Genomic DNA, 17,198 nt, shown 5'->3' on the forward strand with positions numbered 1-17,198 from the left:
GCCACAGGTTGTGGCGAACTGAAGGGCTCGCCACGCCAAGCGGTTCTATTCGGAGTTGGGAGGAAGAATCTGGATGGAATGATATAGGTAGACTGATCGGGATCGATTTTCGAGGCCCCAAGCTGATCACCTTTGGCATTACCAGGTTGATCCTTCGAAGGGAGAGGAGACCCCCGGCCACATCGAATCAGTGAGTGGGACAAGCCGACGAGGCAACTGCCCGGAATCGTCAGGCTACCGACGCGGGCAACGGGACCGTACCAGGTATCATTGATCTTTTTTACCGGAAGATTACCGCTATGAAACGGTTTCCACCGATTGTAATCATATTATTCAGACGTAATGCACTCTTTCCCATGCCGTGCCAGCCAGTCAGCCAGTCAGCCAGTCAGCCAGCCAAGCCGCCCGCAGTATTGTATGGAAGTGTCCAGTACCACTGGGTCAGTCAGTCCGCCTGCTCTGAACGATCAAGTGGAGGATGGGTGCCCCTCGATCGATACCGAATACAGGAACCTAAATCATAATAACAATAAAAAACAACCAGTCAAACCCACGGAAACGATCTAACTACGACTGATTTCGACGACAACCTGCCTGCTACTTACTGACTTGACTACTACTCTCCGGTACGTATGTACCTCTCCTGCTGCTGCTCCTGCTACTGCTGCTCCTGCTCCTGCTCCTGCTCCTGCTCCGCCTTCATCTTAGTCGCATTTTCTCTCCGCGATTTGACCTTCTCGATCTATCCATTCTTCAGGGAATTAGCCTTCCTACTATCACGCCGCGGTGGGTTGGACTATCAATCCGTCCTTCCGGTGTTCGTGCGCAATTTTCCTAACCGGTTTGCTCACTCTCTTTCCTAGGCAGAGATGAGGTTAGTTGCCTAAAGAACCTAAATGTCATCTGCCTCATAAATAATCCCTCCCGGACCCTCCAACGTGTCCTAGTGAGTATCCTCTCCCTCCCTCGCTTTCCTCCCCCAGCCTTGATGTTATTGTAGAGTTTTGTTGGTATTAAGACCGAACATAGAAGGCGCTTCGTTGTTGCGTTCCATCCTGGTTGCCACCTGCTCGTTTTGGTCCTTTTCCTGCCGTCTCTCGCTTTCGTTTTGCTTTTCTTTCGCCCGTCACCGTCACCGTCAGCCTCCCCTTACGCCTGAGCCTGATGTCCATCTCATACCGCTGGCGCACATTCGTCTAGTCTCTCTATCAAGAGATACACCCCTCCACAACCACTGCCACAATCGCTTCCACTACCACCAGTCTTACTTTACTGTCGCATCATCTCCACCGGCATCGCTTATCAACCCGGTGCTAAGCAAAACGCTGATACGGGTCAGATGACGTGTTACATAACCCTACGGCAGCCAATACCATGAGCGACGGAAATGATGGCCGGAACCCCCAAATGACTCCATATCAAGATCGGGCTTCTGCCAGCCCAGCCCTAGACTCTCGCCCTGACATCGATCCTGATACCTCTTTTCCCAAGTGAGTCGCTCCGTTTATCTCCCGCCCTGTTCGCCTTTTTGGTCTGCCTTGCTACCGGCCTGCATCGGCCACATGTACCTAAATAACCTCGACTTCTTTCAATATCACTTCTAACGTCCTCCGCAGGAAGCTGCTTGCACCCTTGGTGTCAGACGCTGGCTCACCGGCTGGGTCGTCAACCACCAATCGAGCATTTCATTCTGCCAGTGCCTCATTTTCCCATAAGAGAGGCGACTCTGGTGGCGCTGTCCCGGATGATTTTGCCTCGGATGACGTGAGCGAGCAGGCGGCCGAGCTTGCCTCGTCCAATGTGCCGAATGGATGTCGTCAAGCGTGGCAGGAGCAATGGAGGCGGTCTGGCACCGATTTAGCTCATCCATCGAGCGGTGCAGTAGCTGAAGGTCGAATGGGTCGGGCTAGCCCGACTCTCTACAGTTCTCGCCTTCCTAGAGATCCCGTCCGCATGGCGGACGGCATGGCTGGAAGTAGTAATGACGGCCATCCATCCCCGCTTCGTTCTCAAGCTCCTTGCTCCAGTCCCATCGTGAATGACGCCCCCTCGCCCCTAAACCCAGGCGTCAGTCCAGAAGGAATGGCCTCCGTCTCCGAAGCCTCGCAGCAATCTGCAGATGGTCTGAGCTATGGCCAGGAGTCCGCGAGACAGTTGAGCAATGCTCAGAATTTCAGTGGCCCGGTCGTGGGGACATCCGGAGGTACATCAGCATCATATGGGATTATCCGTCAGCTAGAGACTGACTCTGATTTCTGCACAGAAGAAAAACTGATTGAAGATGTCCGAGCTATCTATGCCGGGATAGTCATGGCGGAGAAAAAATGCAAGGAGTGGTACGAGGACGCGCCGGAATGGTCCACAATAAGTCAGGAAAAGTATCAGCAATTGACTGGAATTCACGGAATGCTACTGGAGGAGTACCACGATTTCTTCCTCTGCTCCCAACATCCCATGGCGACCTCGGCTTTGCAGCGCCTAGCGGAAAAATATAACATGCCAGCGCGATTGTGGCGCATTGGAGTCAACTCATTGCTGGAAACGCTGCACTGCCGGCTTCCCGAATCCTTGGAGCACATGCTAAGCTTCATCTGCTACGCATATTCCATGCTTACACTCATGCTTGAATCTGTGCCAGCCTTCAAAGATACCTGGATCGAGTGTCTCGGAGATCTCTCGCGATACCGGATGGCCCTAGAAGAATCCGACCTCCGCGAACGTGAATCCTGGGCGGGTATTGCAAGGTACTGGTTCAACCAAGCTGCAGACAGAAACCCCAACATCGGGCGAATCCAACACCACCTCGCAGTCTTAGCTCGGCCGGATGTCACTCAGCAGCTGTTCTACTACACGAGATCGCTGGTCAGTGTCCACCCGTTCGCAGGTACCCGCGAAAGCATCTTCCTCTTATTCAACCCGTTCTTAAGAGGTCCCCAAGCGATCCATCGTCTCCCACTGGTCGGCGCTTTTGTCGCTGCGCATGGCTACCTGTACACGGGAGACGTTGGAGATCGTCTGATGGAGTCGGTCGACACGTTTGCATCACTCCTCAGTCAGACCATAGGCCGAATTGGCGCCGCCTTCCGCCTGCAGGGATTCTTTATGTGTGCCTGCAACATTGCGGCCATGCTGGAATATGGTAACGCCGACACTTACTTGGGCCCCGAGTTCCTCGAGACCAATCTGTCGCAACCCGGTTCTCTTGAAGAGGTCTACGCTTCCGCTGCCAGTTCCTGGATTCCCACTGAAGACCTTCAGGCCGTGCAAGCCGAATTTCTCTCCTCTCGGGACTCGACGAATCCTTCGCCTCTGCTTTTCTATGGATCTTTCTTTACTTTCCACACCCTGTCCGTGATTCTTGATCGAGTCCCGGATAGAAACGTGTACGCTGCATGTCATGTGTCGCTCGCATTTCTTTGGTGCCTGGCTCTTACTCCACGAGGTATGTCTCGGGTGGAGATGGCCGTACCCTGGCGAAAACTCGTCGTGTTTCTCAACGCTTTGTTCCGGAGCTATATCAAACCCAACATCGCCGAAAGGGACGAATTCCCTATCTCGGAGGAAACGACCTGGGTGGCAGAAGACTTTCTGCTCCGAGGCCAGCTCTGGAGCCAATGCCTTTATCCTTCTGGTTTCTTCGACAACGCACCTACTGCCGGCGATGGCAGGAACATTGAGCCGCCGTCTCGGGATATCACGAGGATGTACCGGTGCATATGGCTGGGGATCCGGCTTGCTATGGTAAGCTTCCTGTGAAAATAAAACTTACCCTTCAAGAACCATGCTGATGACGGACAGTTTGAACGTTGGATCACATATGATTTCACCGCGCGCACGTTTTTAGTGACCCCGTTTGCCCTGGAACTGGAGAAAATGGCCGAGGAACACAATCCTTTTGCAAAAATAAGTGAAGTCAAGCAGGCCGATGCGGATAAAGGCACGCATGACACTTGATCACGGCCAGACTGGCCGAAATAGGAGTAACTGCGGTTTGGGAGCTGCTGAATATCGAGGACTGCCACGTGTCGTTATCTGGATGAGCTAGTCGAAAAGACAAGACAGCAAAATCCTCAACACGATCGAATGATGCCCCAGAGAGCTGGATCTTGTAAGAAGACAGCGACCGCAGTCTTTTGATCTGGTGGCGAACCAGCATTCATATGAGCCTGCCGAGGCACTCACCTGGCAGCAAGCTTGCTGACGTCCATCGTGAGGCCTAACATAGGCGATGCCATGATGGACGAAGCACGGGCAACGTGGAAGGACACTGCAAGCCCCCGGGTGGGCTGAATTCTTCCGCAGCTTGTCTGGTGGCCAGCCCCGAGCCTCAGGCAGTATGTATTATCCGGGTGAATCCTCCCTAAGGGGGTGGGGGGCAGAGATTTCGCGTGGGAACCACGCGCATCTGGTGGAAAGGGAATGGACAGCGGGAATCTAATTAAAGACCAGTCAATACCAAAACGGGCCCTAGCCGCTTTCTGTGATCATCGGTAGCTCCTCTCGGTCCATGGGTCGAGGTGCATACTCGGTACGTAGGCCGCACATCGATGGATAGTATGTCCACTGTAGAGTGTCCGGACGGAGATACTCTCTCGGGAAGAGCCGGTGGAGCATGCAAACCAGGCGTGGGCCGGCGGGACGAATGAGAGGCGGGCGCGGGCCAAGCTGGCGACGGCAACGCGTCTGCCGGCGGTGCTGCCAGTGCCTATCTCCGCTCTCACCACGTTTCCCCTTCCACTTAACTACATCGTAGTTCCTGACTTAGCAGTAGCTCCCGTCTTATCGTCAATCTGTCCGGTTCCCTCCCGACGACGACTTCCGACTACTTACCTACTGCTCCTCCCTCCATGTTAGTTGAGTCTCCCTTCAGGCAGGTTCCGTGTCGCATGGCTGGCCAAGAACCGAACGGATCGTCTCTATCCCATTGAGCACCGAGCTCACTCCCTCCCGCCCGCTCGCCCTTCCTACATACTACGCTGGCCACTTCGCTCCCCGCAATTATCTTCCATCCGCTCGAGACGATCTGGCCCCTCGTCCGACGTCGATAATCTTCACCATGGCTGAAGAAACTCTGTCCGGCATCTGCCTGCATTGCGCGGAGCTCCTAGCCAGCGTCCCGCTCTCGGTTTTGCTCGTCGCCTTTGTTGCAACGCTCTCTGGACTCTTTGTCCTGGTAGGTTTGCGCTCTACGATTCTCAGTTCTTCTCGCGCCCGCTGTCCATGTGGACAGGGCTGCTCGTGTTCTCCATGCGATCGTGACGACCCCGCTAACTGACTGGCTCTTCTACGTTGCGCAGATTTACATCACTCTCTATACCGTCGCTCCGGTCCCGCGGAAACCGTTTCCTGAGGAGAAGAAATACCGTACACTCTTGAAAGATGGGTCGATCACGGAGCCACTGCAATTACCTTGCTGGCAAGATGCCCTGGACGCTCAAAAACGTCCCGGTCGGATCCTCGACCACTCCTCGATGGAGGACGCCGAGTTGTTCATATCGCTGGTAGTACCCGCATACAATGAGGAAGACCGTCTGGGAGGCATGCTGGAAGAGGCAGTGGATTACCTGGAAAAGGTATATGGGACGGTAACCGACTCCGTCAATGGTGCTGGTACCACCGCGGCAGAGAAGGCAGTGCGTCAGCGGAAACCGGCCAACGGGCATGCAAACGGGACTGCCGCACATCTTCCGGTGCACGACAGCAAGGGCTGGGAAATTATCATTGTCTCCGATGGATCCAAGGACAAAACCGAGGAAATAGCGTTCGCCTTTGCTCGGGATCACCAACTCTCGATGCACCCCAAGGGCTACGCTGGTCCTTGGACTCCGGGGACGCATGAGGGAGTTCGCATCCCTTCCGGGACTATCCGGGTGGTGACTCTGACGGAGAACAGGGGTAAGGGTGGAGCAGTCACCCATGGCATGCGGCATGTCCGTGGTCAGTATGTGGTGTTTGCGGATGCCGACGGGGCGAGCAAGTTCGAGGATCTAGGGAAGCTCGTCGCAGCCTGTCAGACAAGCGAGGATGCGCAAGGGCGAGGTGTGGCCGTTGGCTCTCGGGCGCATATGGTCGGTAGTGAGGCGGTGGTCAAGGTATGCTCGTCTAGCTTTCTTCCCGCGGCAAATGGCTGAACGCTAATCAATGATTCCACGCGATAGCGCTCGAAACTGCGCAACTTCCTCATGCATTCTTTCCACTTGATCCTCTGGCTGTTGACGCCATCGAAGACGGCCACGATCAAGGACACCCAGTGTGGGTTTAAATTATTCTCCCGGGCCTCACTGCCCTATATTATTCCCTACATGCACTCCGAGGGATGGATCTTCGACGTGGAGATGCTCATGCTCGCCGAGTTTGCCGACATTCCCGTCGCGGAGGTGCCCGTAGGATGGAGAGAGGTCACCGGCAGCAAGTTGAACGTGCTCCGCGACAGCATTGGCATGGCCTGGGGACTGGCAGTTCTGCGAGCGGCATGGATGCTTGGCGTGTACCGGCGTACTTGATGATGTATCGCTCTATAAAAAGACCCAGACCGAGAACGAGACCGAGACCGAGCGGCCGATCCCGCAATATAGTATATAGTACATTTGCATTGTTTATCCTGCTTTCCCCATTCAAGTCCAACCACATGCCCTGATATCCTGGAAGCGTCCGCTCCGACACCACGAGACCTGGCATGTCATCCGCGGTGGCGAATCCAGAAACCGGCCCGTTAGATCATTGCATCAGAGGCGGAACACGCCCCTCGGGAATCATGCCAAACTCACGGCCAATCCTTCCGTTGCTAGGTCAATGCCCCGTCTTGAGACATAAGGGGGGATTACATAGTACTGAGTCTTCAGTGCCAGGGTGTACACAGTAGTCAGAGACATGAACAAATTGTGCATGATCACACCTACGTAGTATGTTCGACTACTGAACCACATACATAGTAAGTACTATGTTACTGTGTAGTAACAAAACGGAACCAACCCGAACGGCTATTCCCGAAAGCCTCTTTCTCTCTCAATTTTCCCAATCCTCCTTCGTAGAAAGCACCATAATAATAAAGTTTCGATTTTAAAAAAAGAAAAATCAAAAATCAAAAAAAGAGAGAGAATGGGAAAAATCCTTCCTTTCATCGGTCGGGCTTGGCCCGGGTCCCCGTTTCAACATTTTTTTACTTTTACTTTTACTTTTAAACTTTTTTTTTTCTTGTACGGCGTATAAAAAATATTTTTCATGTACTGGACTGATGTGAGGCGATGTGAGAAACAGAGAGAAGAGGGTGGTCTGATACTTATTACTCTTACTTGCCTACGGAATTGATTTCTCCATTTGTCATTCTGTCCAACGAATTGCGCCTCACCCCCTCCCCTTTTTTGTTTGGGGGCTGCTACGAGGTACATACATACCCTCGGTTATTAACTATAGCAGGCAGACAGGCTGGCAACTTGCATGCAGAAACGAGGCGGGCACATCCACCTAACTACCTCACCTACCTAGCTAGTTGCTAGTTGCTAGCTATCCGGTCCTCGGGTTATTTGTTCTCCTCTTTTCTGATTCTATTTTCTGTTGTGGTTTCTTGGGTGTGTTGCTTATTGCTTACTGCTTTTGGAATCTACTGTGTCGGAACAATCCTCTTTGTGTCGTATGGTGAGATATATGCCTTGGCAGAGATAACCTGATCACTGTGTGTGTCGGTCATCAGTCAGAAGTTGTTTGGTGTACGCTGCTGCCGGCTTGGTCGGGATTGACGTCGTGCGTCGGCTTTATATACTTCCCCCTCCCCTCTTTCTCTGGTTCTGGGGTTGGGATTTAGTGATTGACGACGGAGTACATCTGCTATTTTTATATGCTATCGGACTATGGTCGTTGATCTGAGTGGATCTTGACGGACTCTGAAGAACGGACTACGGGCTAGCGTGGGCTAGTATATACACCTTACCGAACAACTGGTCTTGCGACTCGATTTGAGCTGAATTGCGTTAATGGGGATTCCGCGGCTTCTGGAGCATCCGGATGATGCTCCCCGGGCGAGTACGACCGGGCAATCGTCTTTTCTCAGATTACCGCTCGAGCTGCGGCTCATGATCTACGAATATGCGCTGGAAGTTCCCAACGAATTCATGGACCGGCCGATGATCGTGATTAACGATCGTGGGAACGTCTTCACGGCGCGGGGCCGATATCGAGCGCTGTCGATGTGTCCCAGTTGGGTGGGCGAGAATGGTCGAGTTCGCAGCCTGCTCTCGGTGAATCGGCAGATCCACGACGAGGTGGAGGACTTTGTGTACTCCCAGAACACGCTCTTCTTCCTGAACTCGTTCAATCTCGACCGCTTGGGCGCCTTCCTGGACACGATCAGTGCCACGGCGCGCAACCGCATTCGCAGCGTCGGCTTTGAGATCTTCTTTTTCGTCCACTCACAAACAGGCGTGCCGAAACGGACGTTGAAAGAGTACAAGGCCGCTGCGCGCATGCTGATGGAGAAGCTGCCGAATTGGACCAGCACCATCTTCTATCTAGATCCTCGCTTTTACTTCCCCTCCGCTGCGGTAGGGAACTTGGAATCGTCGGCGCGGGGAATCTGGTATCTGGCCACCATTTTTGGAGCCTTGCAGAAGGATCTCCATTTCTTCCCTCTGCCATCGATGCACCAGCATGTTATGGACGATGCGAAGAAGATGCTTCAGGCCGAGACGCGGGCGTCTCAAGCGAAGCTCTCGGTTGCATAGGAGTTGGGCGTTTTCGTCTCTCTCCTCTTCTGATCTGTTTACCTGAGTAATTTTTGCGTTTCACTTTGTCCAGCCATTTTTCTTTTTTCTTCCGACTGAGGGACTTCTCCTCCCGATAAGATACCCACTAGGACTATCATCTGCAGGATGACGTTTGGGGAGATCGGTGCGAAGAGAGTTCATTGTGTACACAGTAGACTCTGTTAGCCTGAAGGTGCTCCACACCTCGAATGCCAATCACCGCGGAATGTCGAGTTGGAGTTGGGGGAGGAATGGGCGCGGAGAATGGAGTTGGTCGCAAACGGGCTGGCAGCAATGGGTTTGCATTAGAAGGGTGTTTTCTGTTTGATTCTTCAGGGGTCTGGTGCTGTTGTTTATTGAGGAAATTCCACACATTGTCATTCAAGGTCATTCATGGTCTTCGGCTGCAACCTAGTTATGTGACATGGTAATAGTCCAATGTATGAAGATGGCTGACTGCAGCTGGCAGTAGCACCGTTGCCGCCCCTCGGTTAGTGTCCTGCTTAGCTTCAGATCGGGCCGTCTGCTGGACGTACCAGATGATGAGCATTCATTGTCCCGCCTGGACCATGAAATCATAAGCTGGGGCTTGGGAGGGGAAGGGGAGGGGCCAGTAAATCGAAGAATCCAAGAAGAACGTGAGGAAGCAGCAGCAAAGTCACCGTTTCGTTTTCGGGGAGAGGAAGAGGCATAACGTCATGCTGCCTCGTGATCGTCGGCCTCAGGTTGCGGTTTGTGGGATTTGTTCAAGAAGCAGCGTTTGTTTGTGCCTTTGCATCCATGTCTCTTCTACCTCTCCTTTTTTTTTTACCCCCATCTCCTCAGTCTTTTCTCGACCTCCGACCTAGTCTAGGGCATCCTGGCCTGCTCTCTACTCCAATCCACGAGATCGATGCCCTGATTCTCCTGAATCCTGGTATAGTTACACCCACATTCCTCTGTATCTACTTCGGCTTTTCCCCCCCTCCCCGCATTCGGGTGGAGCTTCCATCTTGTCATCAATCATCATTCGGTCTGCGAGGTTGACATAATAATCTCGTCCCTTAGGCCCGCCTGATAAATGCTGTGAACCCTTCACTGCACTCTGCAAGTCAAGCGCATCGTCCACTTGTCCATCGTCCTTTGGTCGCCTGCGGCCAGCAACATCTTTGGTCCACGAAGCACCAAGCAACACAGCACCTCGCCTTGCGTTTCAAAACTCTGCTTCAGGCACCGCCCAAACATTCCCCATCGGAGGCTTATCTACGCTCCATTGACCACGCCGCACGACTAGTCGCCCCCCCACCGATCCCTCTCCCATTCGCCACTGTGGTAGGTACCCGTTGGTGGTGGTTCCCCGGTTCCTCTTACCTGTCGTTTTGAGTCGCTCCACGCGTGATTATCACGGTGATGCTGCTCTTGCTCGGCTGTGAATGGTGGCAGCTGACGTTAGTCTAGCATCGAACTAAACCATTCACGTTGTGGCCACTGCTCCCAATTGTTCGATCTTTTCGCCTTACCCTTACCCCTCTCTCCATCCCTTTATGAGGGGGATTTAACCCTCCACAGAGCGCCCCTGAAGTGTCTCAGCAACACAGTCAAAATGAAACCAGCAACCGCCACCAAATCCCCCAATGGTCATGGCAGCCTCTACAAGGAGGTTCGCTTCTCGCCCACCCCGACCCCCGTCCGTCGGACCCAGTCAGTGCCGGACACTCATCTTGATTCAAGATCACATTATGCCCGAGACCCCGATGCCAAAGGGGCCACTTGCTCGGTAGTAAGTGCGGATTACCTCCAACAAGTACGGTCGCTCCTCGATCGCCAGCGTGCAAATTTCGAGGTTGAGAGGAAACTCTTCAATGAGGAACGACAATTATGGCAGAATGAACGGGCACTACTAAATCAGAGGATCTCCGAACTGGAGTCGTTGCTCAAGGGCAGGGGATCCACAGGGGCCGCCGCTACTAATAGTACGGCCCCGACCGGTGCTTTTGCATCTTATGCATTAACATCTGCATTTCAAAATCAATTCGGCTGCCCGCTTTTAGCAGACTCTATTGATCATCCTCACCCCACGAGTGCCCAAGTGTGGGAGGGTTCTAGCCCTGGCAGTAGGCCCACAAGAGTATTTCCTGACTTGGAGAAGACGGACCTCCAGGGTCTCCTGTCCCCGGAGCAAGGAGGCAATCTATCGGTCTCTGCACCATCTCTGGACGCCGCTCTCTCGCCCAAGTCGCACGCCGCCGACTTTTCCGCGAGCGCGTGTGTGCCTGTTCCGATTGAGAGGCTCGACAGCAGGCTTGACGGCATTACGCTCAAATCCTCTGCATTGCCGCCGGAAATAGTCGCTCGTGTAATCACGCCGCCGTCGCCGCCATCACTTGAAGACTCTCCATCGTTTTCTGGCCGTGCCTCTTTTGAACATCGCAACAGCTTCAAACTCAAATTGTCGGAGCTTGGCCCACCAGAGTTCAACCTGACCAGGAACGCTGGTCACACGCCGATGGCTCGAATTGATCGGGATGTCGACACGGAGCAACCGTCTCCTCAGGAGGTCGCAAACGAGGACGAGCTCCTTGCTCCGGCAGCGCCTCGGCAGCCTGCAGAAAACTCCGATTCGTATTTTGCGGATTTGGCCGATGACCCAGCTCTGAAGGGGCCTCTCTCCCTGTTGAACGAGGAAGAACACGACAGTGACTTTCTGCGGGAGGTTGACCAAAAGCTTTTAGATCAAGTCCGGCAGATCGTTGGGTATCCTCGAAGCCATGAGGATCAAATCCCGGCCGAGGTCGAGCCTCCAAGCCAGGGGGAGGAGCCTGAATTGCGGTTCAAGAAGACGACGAACTTTGGCACGGCCTTTGGCAATTCCGACTGCGGAAAAGTGTAGGGGTGAGCTTATCTTCTCTTGCATGTGATCTAAAGCGTTTACGGGATCTTATGCGATTTTGGACTTGGGCTATACGGAATGGATTGCTTTTCTTTGTTTCTGGATGGATACCATGACTGATGAATATGACGGTGATCGTTTTTTGTTTTTTTTTCTTTTCACTTCGCATATGCATTGACAACCATGTGTAACTACTAAAGCCACGGGAGTTTGTCTAAGACTAGGGGTGTCTTGATTCAGTTCTTCACAGTAAAGTGCACATCTAGCCGAACAATGGTTTTCTTCTCCTTGCGTCCGTCTCGGGGCCGGATCCCGCCCCATCCCCATGTTATCATTTGGTTTCCCCTTCATCGGCTAAAGGGATGTTGACCTTGGGAGGCGCAGTCTGCTACCGAGTGGCCAGATCATTTGGGCCATGAGGTCACCGTGGCTATCGGAGGTTATTGTCTCGTGGGCCTTGCATGGCGGGTCAGGGATGCTGGCGTCCTAGAAAGGGTGCGAGCCCTTGGATATCGCCATCGCAGGTATAAGAGACCCCAGTTCTCGGACTGAGATGTTGTTCGACAGAGCATCCATCCGCTGCCATCACAGCGTCCATTCTTTCGCACCTTTGCCAGCTCCCAACAATCTTTCACTGGAAACATTCGCTCTTTCAACCTGCTCCATAGCCACGTTCGTTCAGTGACTACGCCATTCTCTATCTGGGCCATGTATAACCCCAAGAGCCTTTCGGAATTGCTATGCCTCGTGCTGGCTGTTGCTCCGCCGAGCGTCCTCTCCGCACCGGTTGCCCCCAGTGTATGCCCATCCCTCCCAGTGCCTGGAGCATGAAATGTGGCCAATCAAACTAACTTATCCTGCAGAACGGAGTCCTGGCACCCAGACAGGCCCATCATTTCAACAGCAACACCCAAGCCGGCTCGGGCATGGACTTCTCCATCCCGGATGGCCCATCCTTCAACGCTGGCAACTTCGCCTCCAATAGTTACCATGAAGGCAACGGCGACAATGGTGGCTCGAGTGAGTCGAGCAACACCGACGCCGGTGACTCTTACAACATCGGCATCCCGGATGGTCCCAGCTTCAACATGGGCAGTTATTTCCACAACAGCTATGAGGAGACGGAAGAGCCACGGCCAGAGCCCACTTCAACCACTTCTACGACGTCGCCTACCACGTTCCCCCCCGAGTCCACGGTAGCTCCTCCTCCTCCTCCACCTCCACCGCCAGTGAATCCTCCTATCGAGACGACTACCTCTGCCCCTGCTCCTCCTGCTACGCACACTACAACTACTACCACTACCCATCTCCTTCCTGCTCCCTCGACCACAAGTGCCCCTGCTCCTCCAGTTACACATGCTCCTCCTGCGCCTCCTGCGCCTCCTATCACTACATCTTCCACCATTTCCCACTCTTCGACACCATCCTCTCCCTCTGAACCCGCTCCTCCCACATCCTCCACCACTACTCCCCCGGCTGCTCCCTCATCTCCCTCCACCACTACTTCTCCGGCTGCTCCCTCATCTTCCCACGCATCCCTATCCCCTTCCCCGTCCCCATCCCCGTCCCCAGCTCCATTCTTTCCCTCTGAGTCCGCTTCCCCCGCTCCCTCCGCCCCCACTGTCCACAATCCCCCAGCAGATACCATCGAAGGACCCGAGGAGCCAGCCGGCCAAGAATGCCCAGCTTCAGAGCCCGAGCCCCAACCCGAGTCGCAACCCGAACCATCTCCTGAGCCCGAGTCTACCCTCAAGCCTCAACCAGTTCCTGTCCCTGCCCCTACCCTTGCTCCTGAGCCCCAACCCGAGTCGCAGCCCGAAACCTCTCCTGAACCCGAGACTACCCCCGAGCCTCAATCAGCTCCTGCCCCTGCCCCTGCTCCTGAGCCTCAACCTCATCCTCAGTCTCAACCGGAATCGGAACCAGAACACTCACCTGAATCCGAGCCCAAGGTTGCTCCCATCCCTCCATCGCCCGCTGTCTCAGCCCTACCCGCATATACCTGCCGGTGCGCGGCATAAGAGGCATGTCCTCGACGCGGGACCAAGCGGGCTAAGATACGATACGCCCTATCTTCACTCACTCACTAGTAAAGATATTTCCTTTGTTCATCATCATCATCATCATCATCATCATCATGCTTTCCTTTCTCTATACAAATTCATGTGTTATTACAAAATTGGTTGATTGATGGTATCCGATTGTCTGGGACTTGGATCGGGTTGGGAACGGGCTGTTTATTTATTTCGGGTTGTCGTTTCTTCTTTCCGACTTTATTTCGTTCTGTGGGTATTGCTGGCTGGTCTGCATTTCTCTTGCAGGGAATTTTGTATTATACTGTCTTTTTTAATAAGAGAAATAATGTGAAACAGTTGATTTGATAATTGCATTGCATTAGTCTTCGTGATATCATCTGCCATGCCTCATAATAACATGCTCCTTGCGCGCCATTTCAAAGATACAGAAATCAACAACTATCCTAGAGAGGATGCTATTACCCTCATGACTATTCAAGTAACCCCGAACCCGACCAGTTGTCTGCCATACACACATAAGATGGGGTTTCATACCCCCATGGTAAAGTCGTGCTCGATCCCCGGTGTGACGCTAGCAATGAACTTCAGGAACACAACCAGATACTGATCCACGCGGATCGCAACCTGATCATCCTCATCGTGCTGCAACACCTCCCACTCATCGCCTTGATGAACCTGTCCGTCGCTCAACGACAGTCCCTTGGCATCATCGACCAATCCTTCTAGTCCGCCGGCGCCGGCCGCGACCCGGGCATCGGGCTGGGCCTGCGCCGCCGCCGCAGCCTTCAGCTTATCGCGACGGATCTTGAGCGCCGCATCGGCGCGATCCAGGAGAGTCTTCATGACCGAGGCATGTCGGCAGGGATGCACCGTAGCCATCTTCACGCTTCCTTCAAACCATGGGAAATCTTCCAGGGTCACGGTCTTGTCCTTGTAATCGCCCACGATATCTTCCATCATGAGTTGCGGGGGGAGGGGTTCGGATGCGGAAAGGTATCCGGAGAGGTAGAGACGTGGGGTTCGATAGAAGTTCGCATAGGTGATGTAGAGGTTGTAGGTGCGGGTTGGTCTATCGTTCACGTTAGAATCATCCAAGTCATCATAACACGACAGGAGCGATATAGATAAGGTGGGAAGTAGGTGGGGGGGGAGGGGAATACTCACTGCGTCGTCCCCGCCACAGGCTCTCGAATAATCGCCTCCTCATCATCATCCTCATCTTCCATATCTGGAATCTCTTCCTCCTCTTGCTCTTCTTCGCCCATATTCCCCGCCTCGTCGACCGTCCGCACATCTCCGATCCGAGCCGCCGCCGCCGCCGATGCTTCGTCTCCGCCTCCCGTCCTCAACCACCCGTCGTCATTGTCATCCTCCCCCGCCAACATGTCCCGGACGATTTCATCGTCATGACCCGCATCCCCGGCGAAGTTATCGTTGAGGCGGCGGTGGCATGGGACGCCTCGGGTTACGAGGAACTGTTTCCCGGGCGGGAGGTAAGAGACTCGTTTGGCGGGCGTCGCAGCATCGGCCCAGGACCAGGAGGGGAACTTGTAGACGAGATAGTCGCCGGCGAGGACGAACTCTTCGGGCGTGATTTGACCGGTTGTTCGGAAGGTCGAGGTTCGGGAGACTGGTGCTAACCGGTCTCTCCAGGTGGAGAGCGTGGAGTGTAGGATGTTCATTTCTGGAAGATATGAGCTTTCTTGGTGGGTTGTTTGAGTTGGGGAGTACTATGTTGGTAGATGGGGGAAATGAAAAAGATGTGATGGGTTGGAGGAGAATAGGAGGAGAGGGACTGGTTGGTGTGGCGGTGACGGTGACGGAGGTACAACGACTTATCGACGTCTGGCGATGCACGCGGGGTACATCATGTGGCTGAGGCTCGGTCACCACCCTCCGCACCTGGCTTCCCTGCGATCATGCTGAGCTAACGCGATGACTTTATCATTGATGTATTGGCTGGTTCTATGGACACTTCACTTTTGATAGGCTATCACTTATCGCAGTCTTGCTTAGGGGCCGGGTTCAGATCCCGGCGGTCTATCCGCATTCTACGGAGCGGTGCAGGGACCTTGGAGGATGCTATCCTTCCTTCAGCAATAGTCCCTAGCACGCGGACGGCGGGATTCTGCGCCGATGAGGCTTCGGTCAGGCTGGAAGCTATCTCTGATATCGATCCAGGATGACCTCGCTTATCGTGGGCTTGTCCTTGCGTATCAGCTATAGCCGGAACCCTCTTTAGGCGGGTTGTGCCGAAGTATAGAGACGAAATGGATGCTGTCGCAACTCTCACTCGCCCTCTTCCATCATCCGCCTCCGTTCTATCTCACCCTCCAGCTCATCCACCGTCATGGGTACCCCGCGACCCTTCCACTTTTCCACTTCCGCCTGCGCGAATCCCTCCATACTTCTCATACCCACCACCAAGAACCCGAGATCCTCTCGGTCGACGTCAAAAACTTCCCACCATTCCACATCGACGAGCTTGACCCCCTCTTCTCGTGAGGCGAGGTAGATCGAGGCAACGGCAAGTGCGTTTGGTTGATGCGTGAGGTACAATAACTGTGGCGATAACAGCGCTGAGTTGAGGTGTTCAAACACTCTGCGTGCGACAGCGGAAGACGGAACACCAAGGGTCTGGAGGTAGGTCAAGGCGATGGTGTGAGGAAGAGCCACATGGGTATTGAATCCTAGTGTGCGCAAGATGATTGACTCGATGCGCAGCAGAACCTGTCGCTGCGCTTGGTAACCCCCTTCTGTAAGATGGTAGGCCTCCGGCATAGGCTTGTCTGGCGACCCTTGAGGATTCACAAACCATAATGGCGACGCCTCCTTCGACAGGAGAAAAGTGTAGACGTTCAACACCGAGCGGGGAGAGGTAGGTTGGAAGGATAACTTGGCGGTCATGTACAGTGCGGCGGCGGAGACATCCTAAGTAGAAAATGACCTGTCAGTACCCTAGCTTGTGGTTCTTCGGATGAGCAAATGTCCGCTCCTACCTTCACGGAGTAGATTCGCAAACTGCCCCCTTCCGAGCCTATCCAGAACCGGGTAAACGTCACAATCGCCTGCGCGATGATATCCTGCGACAATCGTAGTAGGATCCCGGCTGTTTGCGTGAGCTGAGCGCCGGCGAAGCGAATGGACGCCTCTAGATCGGGGGACACGCCATCGATAGACGATGATGAGTTCGATAGCTGTTCTGGTGTTGCTAGCGCATTGGATAGGTACTTCAACCCGCTTGCGGCCGAGCTTGCCATGTTGCAAGTGAGGGGGATTCTGAGGAGTTCGAACGGAGATTTGCACGGAATGAATTTATGCTTGATGCTTTAGTGAAGAGCCATCCCCTTGATATATGGCGTGTGGTTGTCTATGTGCAATGGGAAGCTGTCGCCTTGATCCACGAGATGTTTGGTCTGATGGCGTTGCTGCAAAGCTCCGGGCATTGAGACTCACCGCCTTGTGCATACATTGGACTGGCCTGAGGGGATCAACATGCCCACGTTCGCCCCTATAGAACTATATTGGCTTTGTCTGCACGATGTAAAGAATGCT

General features: G+C 53.9%; 8 protein-coding genes across 8 annotated transcripts; 6 read left to right on the forward strand and 2 right to left on the reverse strand.

Moving 5' to 3' along the window:
• Window positions 1-1,374: 1,374 nt before the first annotated feature.
• On the forward strand, window positions 1,375-3,954 carry BO80DRAFT_352570 (uncharacterized protein; the record flags this gene model as incomplete). Its single annotated transcript, XM_025715626.1, has 4 exons — window positions 1,375-1,490; window positions 1,617-2,203; window positions 2,264-3,741; window positions 3,799-3,954. 4 exons carry the CDS (start codon window positions 1,375-1,377, stop codon window positions 3,952-3,954), a joined length of 2,337 nt encoding a protein of 778 aa, XP_025576420.1.
• Window positions 3,955-4,565: 611 nt separating this feature from the next.
• On the forward strand, window positions 4,566-6,586 carry BO80DRAFT_492694 (dolichyl-phosphate beta-glucosyltransferase). Its single transcript, XM_025723785.1, has 3 exons — window positions 4,566-5,173; window positions 5,298-6,092; window positions 6,159-6,586. Exons 1-3 carry the CDS (start codon window positions 5,057-5,059, stop codon window positions 6,501-6,503), a joined length of 1,257 nt encoding a protein of 418 aa, XP_025576421.1. The 5' UTR covers window positions 4,566-5,056; the 3' UTR covers window positions 6,504-6,586.
• A 1,093-nt stretch (window positions 6,587-7,679) lies between these two features.
• Window positions 7,680-8,832, forward strand: BO80DRAFT_39419 (uncharacterized protein). The gene has a single exon (XM_025717278.1). The coding sequence runs from the start codon at window positions 7,971-7,973 to the stop codon at window positions 8,715-8,717; it is 747 nt and encodes a 248-aa protein (XP_025576422.1). The 5' UTR covers window positions 7,680-7,970; the 3' UTR covers window positions 8,718-8,832.
• Window positions 8,833-9,324: 492 nt separating this feature from the next.
• On the forward strand, window positions 9,325-10,236 carry BO80DRAFT_39489 (uncharacterized protein). Its single transcript, XM_025717292.1, has 3 exons — window positions 9,325-9,654; window positions 9,786-10,049; window positions 10,176-10,236. The coding sequence occupies exons 1-2, from the start codon at window positions 9,519-9,521 to the stop codon at window positions 9,992-9,994; spliced, it is 345 nt and encodes a 114-aa protein (XP_025576423.1). The 5' UTR covers window positions 9,325-9,518; the 3' UTR covers window positions 9,995-10,049; window positions 10,176-10,236.
• Window positions 10,043-11,641, forward strand: BO80DRAFT_39361 (uncharacterized protein). The gene has a single exon (XM_025717262.1). The coding sequence runs from the start codon at window positions 10,321-10,323 to the stop codon at window positions 11,605-11,607; it is 1,287 nt and encodes a 428-aa protein (XP_025576424.1). The 5' UTR covers window positions 10,043-10,320; the 3' UTR covers window positions 11,608-11,641.
• A 364-nt stretch (window positions 11,642-12,005) lies between these two features.
• BO80DRAFT_501220 (putative cell wall protein) lies at window positions 12,006-13,989 on the forward strand. The gene is made up of 2 exons (XM_025724277.1): window positions 12,006-12,405; window positions 12,471-13,989. Exons 1-2 carry the CDS (start codon window positions 12,316-12,318, stop codon window positions 13,626-13,628), a joined length of 1,248 nt encoding a protein of 415 aa, XP_025576425.1. The 5' UTR covers window positions 12,006-12,315; the 3' UTR covers window positions 13,629-13,989.
• An 83-nt stretch (window positions 13,990-14,072) lies between these two features.
• Window positions 14,073-15,518, reverse strand: BO80DRAFT_39357 (ATG3/ATG10 family protein). The gene is made up of 2 exons (XM_025717258.1): window positions 14,808-15,518; window positions 14,073-14,712 (listed from the first exon to the last, which is right to left on the reverse strand). Exons 1-2 carry the CDS (start codon window positions 15,323-15,325, stop codon window positions 14,172-14,174), a joined length of 1,059 nt encoding a protein of 352 aa, XP_025576426.1. The 5' UTR covers window positions 15,326-15,518; the 3' UTR covers window positions 14,073-14,171.
• A 1-nt stretch (window position 15,519) lies between these two features.
• BO80DRAFT_39356 (putative cyclin) lies at window positions 15,520-17,020 on the reverse strand. Its single transcript, XM_025717256.1, has 2 exons — window positions 16,643-17,020; window positions 15,520-16,574 (listed from the first exon to the last, which is right to left on the reverse strand). Exons 1-2 carry the CDS (start codon window positions 16,901-16,903, stop codon window positions 15,933-15,935), a joined length of 903 nt encoding a protein of 300 aa, XP_025576427.1. The 5' UTR covers window positions 16,904-17,020; the 3' UTR covers window positions 15,520-15,932.
• Window positions 17,021-17,198: the final 178 nt, after the last annotated feature.

This window comes from Aspergillus ibericus (genome assembly GCF_003184845.1).
Source record: "Aspergillus ibericus CBS 121593 unplaced genomic scaffold BO80scaffold_14, whole genome shotgun sequence".
Lineage (NCBI taxonomy): Eukaryota > Fungi > Ascomycota > Eurotiomycetes > Eurotiales > Aspergillaceae > Aspergillus > Aspergillus ibericus.